This window comes from Triticum aestivum, chromosome 1B, assembly GCF_018294505.1.
Source record: "Triticum aestivum cultivar Chinese Spring chromosome 1B, IWGSC CS RefSeq v2.1, whole genome shotgun sequence".
NCBI lineage: Eukaryota > Viridiplantae > Streptophyta > Magnoliopsida > Poales > Poaceae > Triticum > Triticum aestivum.
This window is the reverse complement of record NC_057795.1, coordinates 558,195,924-558,204,051: the sequence shown is the minus strand read 5'-3', so window position 1 is coordinate 558,204,051 and position 8,128 is coordinate 558,195,924. Positions and strand designations below refer to the sequence as shown.

At 43.1% G+C, this 8,128-nt stretch overlaps 1 protein-coding gene across 1 annotated transcript; it reads left to right on the top strand.

Moving 5' to 3' along the window:
• Nucleotides 1-1,276: 1,276 nt before the first annotated feature.
• Nucleotides 1,277-2,554, top strand: LOC123094975 (myelin transcription factor 1). The gene is made up of 2 exons (XM_044516825.1): nt 1,277-1,648; nt 1,940-2,554. The coding sequence occupies exons 1-2, from the start codon at nt 1,433-1,435 to the stop codon at nt 2,318-2,320; spliced, it is 597 nt and encodes a 198-aa protein (XP_044372760.1). The 5' UTR covers nt 1,277-1,432; the 3' UTR covers nt 2,321-2,554.
• Nucleotides 2,555-8,128: the final 5,574 nt, after the last annotated feature.

Genomic DNA, 8,128 nt, shown 5'->3' with positions numbered 1-8,128 from the left:
ATACCAATCCAAGTTCCATAATCAAGCCTAATGGTCATTATATCACGAGGACGAACACCATAATCACTGATCAATCATTCCCAGGAAGGACCATGAAATTTGCTCCTCACCCGACCATGACTAAACAGAACACCATACAAATAACCCTCATTACACTGAAGAGCAAGATCAGTATCTTCGTCACCCCTCCTTATGGCTAAAGCCCTACACTCCTCGATGTAACGAGCAAGATGAGCTCTAACACTGCACGGAACATACTGCACAACATATCAAAACAAGGATCATAATCAAAATCTAAACGGCATGGACAACACCAAAAGAAATAAGCGTGTGTGCCAAAAATTGAACAATTATAAAATGATATTCTTACAACATGCCTCCAACAACGTCAATCCAGGACCACACTAAACCGATTTACAGAAGAATCAACAGAAGAACACGGGCCACCAGGCATACGGTAAAAAGGACAAGCCATAACTGCAAGGAACACAATGGTTATCAAGAACTGATCCCACAAAACCCAGTTGAAACCTGACATCTGATAGTGTTGGTAGTCCCCACCCGTAACTACCCCATAAATCTGCATATCCCGAAAATATAATGGGAACAAAAAGAGAAATGAGAAAGGGAAACAGGGAACCCACGAAGGCAACCAGTAGGGAACGAGGATATCGTGAACGGGGAAGCGCGCTCGACGCTAAAGAAGGACCGCCATAAGAGGAGCCAACAAGCGCGGCGGCCGAAACAGCTGCCGCCGTAACCACGCGACAAGAGCGGCGGCTGCGACGGGCGGAGACGACGGCAAATAAAGAACAGTGTGCGACGAGGGTTCGCCCACACCAGAGAGAAATAGATCTCAAAACAGATCAAAAGGTATTACAAAATATTAAAAATATAAGGACTAAAGTGAAAGAAGAAAAAACCAGAAAAGAAAACCGGAAATCGGAAATTACGGGAGAAGCCGTGCGCGCGCTAAGAGTCTCGCACGGAGCGCATCGGAAAAGTCTCAGGAGCGCTCCGTGCGTGACACTTGGCGCGCAGGGACCGCTTTTCGACTAATCGTTGCGGGTTGCGCTCCTCAATTAGTGATTTTGTAGAACTTCATTGAAAAAAGTACAAGCTACTGGGCCGGCTCATATAGGTGCACCGCAGGCTATAATATGATACGGGCCATTTGGCCCGTGCTATTTTGTGGTTGGGCCTTGGAGCTCGAGAAGCTGGCAGGCTGGCCCCTGAAAGGAAAAAACTGGAACTCGATGGAGACGTTGATTCTGCTTCCGATTCCGACATCAACAGAGAAGCCGACTGCGCTAGGGTTCCTCTCCTCCCTCCTCTTTAAATCTGGAGGTGGAGAGATCCAGGCTGAAGAACAAGCCTCAAACCCACAACCCACGCCGAATCGAGGCAAAGCTGACGTACAAATCCACCCGTGATGGCCCAAGTTAATTCCACCACAGATCACGTCGACCTGGAGAGGAACTCCAAGGAGCTGAGCATGGCTGCAGGCGACGCACAAGGTAACTCAACCAACGATCTTGACGCCTTTAAGCTGGAGCTGATCGAGGCGGAAGAGGAAGTGGCGGCGGCGGCGGCAGGGGCCTACGACGAGATCGTCGCTCGCTACAGGAAGAAACGCGCTGACCGTAAGGTTCGGTTGACAGACTTCACATTAATTTAGAAAAATAAGCACGCTACTTTATGTATATAATTTCAAAAAGTATAATCTTAAAGTTCTTATTTATTTTGTAGTACCCCTTCGATCCATTTTAATTATCGATGGCTTATTAGTACAATGTTACATAAAACAACAGAAACAACAAAGATAAGTTGTACCAAGTCAGCGGCAATTAATCTGGTTAGAAGGGAGTACTGTAACTGCTAAGCAGTTTAGGATTTCATCGTGGAACTGAAAAATAAAGGAAGTCCCTTTTTATGCCAGGCTCGGATCATCAAGGAGCTGGGCGAGGAGGCCTACCTCGAGGCTGGCGACGACATACTGGCCGACGACCCCGACTACGTGGATGAGATCAACGAGTGGACCGGGATTCAAGAGGAGAGGCATAAGGCGAACCTCAGGAGGAACGCCATACTTCCTGGCTACAAGAAACTTTCTTACTCCGACGTATACTCAGAATTATACTCATGCTTGTACCCGGACTCGGAATCAGACTCGAACTCTGACTCGGAGAATGAGGATGAGGATGAGGAGGGAGAGGAAGACTCTCGCTCCGACTCTGGCGAAGAAGGACAAGAACAAGAAGGAGAAGAAGAAGAGGAAGAAGAGGGGGAGGAGGAGCTGGAAGCGAGAGACTGCGCATGAGAGTCGCTGCCACCAGAAAGAAAGAGAAGGAAAAGTTGATGGCTTCACTGTCGGGCTACACCATCTTGATTCATGAGAAACATGCTACTGTTGCCCAGAACCACTTCTCTTGCCAGATTCAGTTTGCTTGTTTGTTCGTTAGTCTGTGTGGTCCGAATTTCTACAACTAGTAACAACTCTGTTAATTTGCACCCCTGTTTTATTATTTATCTACTATATTACTATCTCTTTCCAGATATGCCTATGCACATATGTATCTTCATTATGTTCTTCTTAGAAACACGTCTATTTCATGGTGTATCTATGGCCGTTTCTCTCTTAGGTAAAGTTTGCATCCAATGCAATTGACATTCCTTTGCAACGTCATGTAACAGTTTGCTTCCTTCAGAAAATTTTGTGATTCTGAATTTCCGTTCACCGAAGAATTTACTTATGTGGTGAGTCGAATCTTTGCTTCAATTTAATGGAAAATTATGTTCTACACAATGAGATAGTTGTTTCAAAAGCATTTATATATTGTTTCCATCAACTATAAAGTTGCTTCCAACCCAATTTCAATTAGCTTCCATCAAAGATAAAAGCAATACTTCTTTCAGAAACATGTCTTGCTTCCATCCACTAGAGAAATGCTTCCAGCGATATAGTAATTTACTCCCATAGAGAAAATATTTCCACCGCCACTATTACAAATTTGGGATTTGTTTGAAAATAAAAAAATGCTACTATCAAATGGAGTATGATTAGAAGCACATAGTTTTTCAGTTTGCTTCTATGTGGCAAACATCCACTTTTAAACAAATTGGTAGTTGCTTCCTACCGTCTCTATACAACTTAGGTGAGGAGACCATCTAATTGACTTCGGCGCAGATCCTCGAGGCATTAAGCAACATAGTTGGTGTGCATGCTGTCATCTGAACAAGCGGATCATGTCTGTTACAAGGGATAGAGAGGGATCGGTGGAATCGATGATTGTTTATTGCTTGAGCCTCGTGGGCATATATATAGTAGTACATGATCTTCTTGAAGTACAAGACAAGCCAGAATACTTCCTAGTCTATCCTAATGTTTCCAATCTAATCACGATACTCGACATCCCCTCGCAGTTACAACAGTAGTGACGCAGACTGTGAGACTAGAAAAGAATCCAAAGGTAAGGCGACGGTCGATGCATCACAAAAGTCGTGGCTGGAGTGAAAACCGGCGAGGTTGCTGAAGCAAGGCGGTAGCCCTTTGAAGACCGCCTATTTTCATCAAGTATGTCGCGTGCTACATATCTAACACGAATTTCGACATGGCGTATATAGCTCCCGCGCTGCTCTCTCAGGGAACTGGCTCTTGCTGCTACAACTGATGGGCTAGCCCACAACTACACAGTGCATCAAAAATGAGTTTAGGGCTAGTTCTTTTGGACGGCTTAAAAAATAAGCTGCCTCTCCCTAGCTTAAAAAATAAGTCGCTCCTCAAATTTGTTGAGACTTCTAAATTAGTTATCCCATAACTAGTATAGAAGCCCCGATGAATAAGAGAGGCGGCTTATGGGATAAGCTGAGGAGGAGGCGGCTTATTTTTTAAGCTGCCAAAAGAACTAGCCCTAAATACTAAGCAGGTAACCCAAGCACATAAGTAAGAAAGCACAATATGACGTAAGTAAGTGCAAAGAGAACAAGTAACCACAAGTAGAGAGTTAGGGTTAGGAATAACCGCAACTCCGGGAGACGAGGATGTATGCCGATGTTCACTTCCTTGGAGGGAAGCTATTTACAGTTAGAGAGGTGGATGTTACCACGAAGGCACACCAACGCCACGAAGGCTCACCCTATTCTCCATTTGAGACAACACCACGGAGGCGTTTCTCAACAACTAGTGGTAGACCTTGGGGTGATCTCCAAACCCTTACAAACTTTTTGGGGGTAATCACAAAGGTTGATTCCTCTCCGAAAGACTCCTACCGCCTAGGAGTCTTCAACCTCCAAGAGTAATAAGAACGTTGGGAAAAGCTCAAGACTTGCTCAAATCAAAAATTCCTTTGGTGCAAAGAAAGCGAAGGAGTGGATCTATCACTTGATTGGAGAACTTCACTCAAATGCTCCTAGAACACTTGGGAATCTAGGATTTGGTGTAGGTGATTGAGAGAGAGAGTGAGAGTGAGGAGTGTTCTTGGCAAGCCCAAAGTGAATGGTCAACCTTATCCCTTGGAAGGGAAAGGTATATATATAGTGGGTGTGGAAAGCTGACCGTTTGGGACACATAAGTGCACAGGATAGGTCAGACATCCAGACAACATCGGAGGTCCGGTGGCACAAATAAGTCCGGACGTCCGACAGTCATCGGACGTCTAGCCACTGTGAATATGTGAGCCATGAACCAGTACACAGGACACGGACGTCCAAGACGGGCCGGACATCCGGAGCCTGGACGACCGGAAGGTCCAGAAATCCGTAAATACGGTTCTATTGTGAAACTACCGGACGTCCGAGACCTGCCGGACGACCGGAGGTCGGACGTCCGGGGAGTTCTGAAATCCGCAAATATCATTATGTAAAGGAACACCGGATGACCGGAGGGAGATGGACGTCCGGACAGCTGAGAGGGACCGGACGTCCGGAGGCAAAGAATAGGAGCTGTGGATTTTGAGCAAGTCTTTCACTAGATCCAACGATCCCCTCTTAATAGTGTGGGATCCCTATACTCAAGAACAACCCATAAACAAAGTCAATGTCTTGTATCTCCATTCTTGAGTTATACGCTTTTTGTCCCTAGTCATGATCCATACACACGGTCTTTGAGACATAATCCTGAGATATACTTGATAAACATGATTTGTCCCTAGCATACGTGTTGTCATCAACATCAAAATATGATTAAGGGCATGATTGCACTTTCAGGTTTACACATAATGTTCGCCACATGTGCAAATATAGGGAACAAAGCAGCATATAGACTCCGCAGCAAAACAAGTCCAGAACTGAAACCACTTCGGAAGAGTTCAAGAAACAATATCCTGTGTACCCATAATGCTGGCAAGATGCTTAGCAAGCTTATTAACTTTCTCTTGTTTGGCGCTTAAATCCTCAAGCGCTTGCTGTTGCACAAGAAAGTATGCATCTGAATTCTGCAGGGACTTCCTCAATCCTTCGGCTTCTTGTCGCATCACAACTGGCTGATGACTTTCAGCTTGTACCTAAGACTGAAGAAGCCGAAGTGATTCAGGCAGCGAGTTCGAAGAGCTTGTGCCAGCGGTACTGGCTAGTAGCTCGAACACTACATCAACGCAGGACTGTGGGGTTTTCTCACTGTCTACAAGATCGTTTTTATCACCTTTCTTAGAGACCAACAGGGTTGTGTCACTATCTTGAACCTTATGTGCATTACTTTCTCTACCATTGCATAGTGGGGTGCTCTTCTCCAATATTCTGTTTTCATACTACAAGAGAAATAAGCAGACACATCACAGGTTTAGCAAGTAGTATACGAAACTCATTTTGGTAAACCGGTTCAGTAGTAAGGTGGACAGGATAATAGCATGAAACAAACATATATCTATGTATTATGGTCACTGTATTGTCCATATCATTCTAGTTTATGTTACCTAATCAAGATAGAGACACAGTTCAACTCATATATTTTTAAGACACATCAGCTTAGACAGAATATAAGTGTGAGAAACTACACAGCATTGGCAACACTTGTAATGTGCATCGCATGAGAACATAACTGTTTATACAACTGAAACTGAAATCAACATAGAGCAAGAAGTCAGAACAACAATCCAATTAAAGAAATAGGTTCAAAACATACCTGTTGCGCCATTCGAGTTTTAAATGGATCCTTCAAATTCGAAAGTAGTTGGTATGAGTAAATACAGTGATGCAACAACAAAGGAGTATGGAACATAGCTAGGGAATCTGACCTGAGAACAGTTGCTCTCCACTTTAAACATGGAGTTTTGTGTTAGCTGTAGTGGTCTTCATGCTTTGGGCACTGCAGTTGCTTTACAAACTACTCGTGTGGGGGTACTCTGTGGTGGACATGGTGCTTTGTCAACTAGAAGTGGGTTACTATTTGCTGGCGTTGCGATTAGATGGGTTGTAGCTGGTTCTCTGCCCAACGGTGTAAGTGTGCAATCTGGAAGAGTCTCGATTATGTGTGGTGGGGCTAGTTTGTGGGCCAGTACAACCATGGTTCTATCTGCATCGACGGCTAGCACTGTCTTTTGTGAAGAACAGGTTTTTGCTCCCTTAGATACTGCCATCACCCCCTCTAATTCAAATGGCTGACAAACAAGAAAAAAAATTAAACGAATAGACATTGTATGATAGATAGATGTGGTAATTCACATATATGTTGTCTAACCAAACATGACAGCATGACACAATTTCACATATATGATGCCTAACTACACATGATAGCATGACACAGTTTCAGATATATGATGGATAACTTAACAGGATATAATGGCATAATTCAACATATGATGAGTATTTAAACAGGATGACATGACAAAACTATATGATGTCTTTCTAAAATAGGTTGTGATGAAATAATTCACATACATGTTGTTTAAGTATACAGGATGGCATGATATAATTGACATAATTGATTCATATACTAAGCAGTTGGCACTCGCATGTATGATCTCTAAACTAAGCAGATGGAATTCAATATTGTGCATATGATGTCTAAGCTAAGAAATGCAAGACACCATATGCATGATATGAGAAATATAAACATTCCAACTTAGAGCATACACCTCAGGTGGGATATAGGACTAGCCATCTGTCTTTGAATCCTCCTCCGAGGAGCTCCCTGTTACCATCGAGATATATGCTTCAACAGGTACCATTGCCTGCTCTGACGATCTTGTTTTCGCTCCAGATTTTTCCATAACCGGCTCAAATGGCTGATACACATGAAGAGTAGTTTAATATACACAGATTGTCGACAAATGGAATACGTAATGAAAAAAGATGGCATGAGATAATTCACATATATGATGCCTGGCTACATGGCGGTGCATAATTCACATATATGATAACTGGCTGAAAAACATGGCATTGCATAATTCACATATCTGATATAGAAAGCAAACAGGAGGCATTCACACAAAGCATGTCTAATCTAAGCAGATGGCATGGCAATGCAAGACACCATATGCATGATATGAGCAATATAACCCTGCCAAGTTAGAGCATGCACCTGGGGGGGATACGACTAGTCATCTGTCTCTGAATCCTCCTCTGAGGAGCTATCTGTAACCAGCAAGAAATCTGCATCGACATGTAGCACTGACTGCTCAGAAGACCTTGTTTTCACTCTAGATTTTCCCATGACCGACTCAAATGGCCGATGCACAGGAAGAGTAGATGAATGTATAAACATTGTTGACAAATGGAATACATTATGAAAAACAAAAATGGCACGATATAGTTCACATATATGATGACTGGCTAAACAGGATGACATTGCATGATTCACGTATATGATTCCTGGCTAAAGAAGATGGCATTGCATAATTCCCATATACTCCCTCTGTTCCTAAATATTTTCCTTTTTAGAGATTTCAAATGGACTACCACATACGGATGTATATAGACATAATTTAGAGTGTAGATTCACGCATTTTGCTCTGTGTGTAGTCACTTGTTGAAATCTCTAAAAAGACAAATATTTAGGAACGGTGGGAGTATGATATAGAAACCAAACATGTGGCATTCACACAAAGCAAATCTAAACTAAGCTGATGACATATAAGATGTGTAATGTAAGCAATGCAAGGCGCCATATGTATGATATGACCAACATCAGCAT

Bases quoted from the DNA above. Each gene is read 5' to 3' on its own strand.
- LOC123094975 (XM_044516825.1), top strand. From the start codon at position 1,433: ATGGCCCAAGTTAATTCCACCACAGATCACGTCGACCTGGAGAGGAAC. The intron at 1,649-1,939 runs GTTCGGTTGACA...TTTTTATGCCAG, and splicing joins AGAAACGCGCTGACCGTAAG to GCTCGGATCATCAAGGAGCT.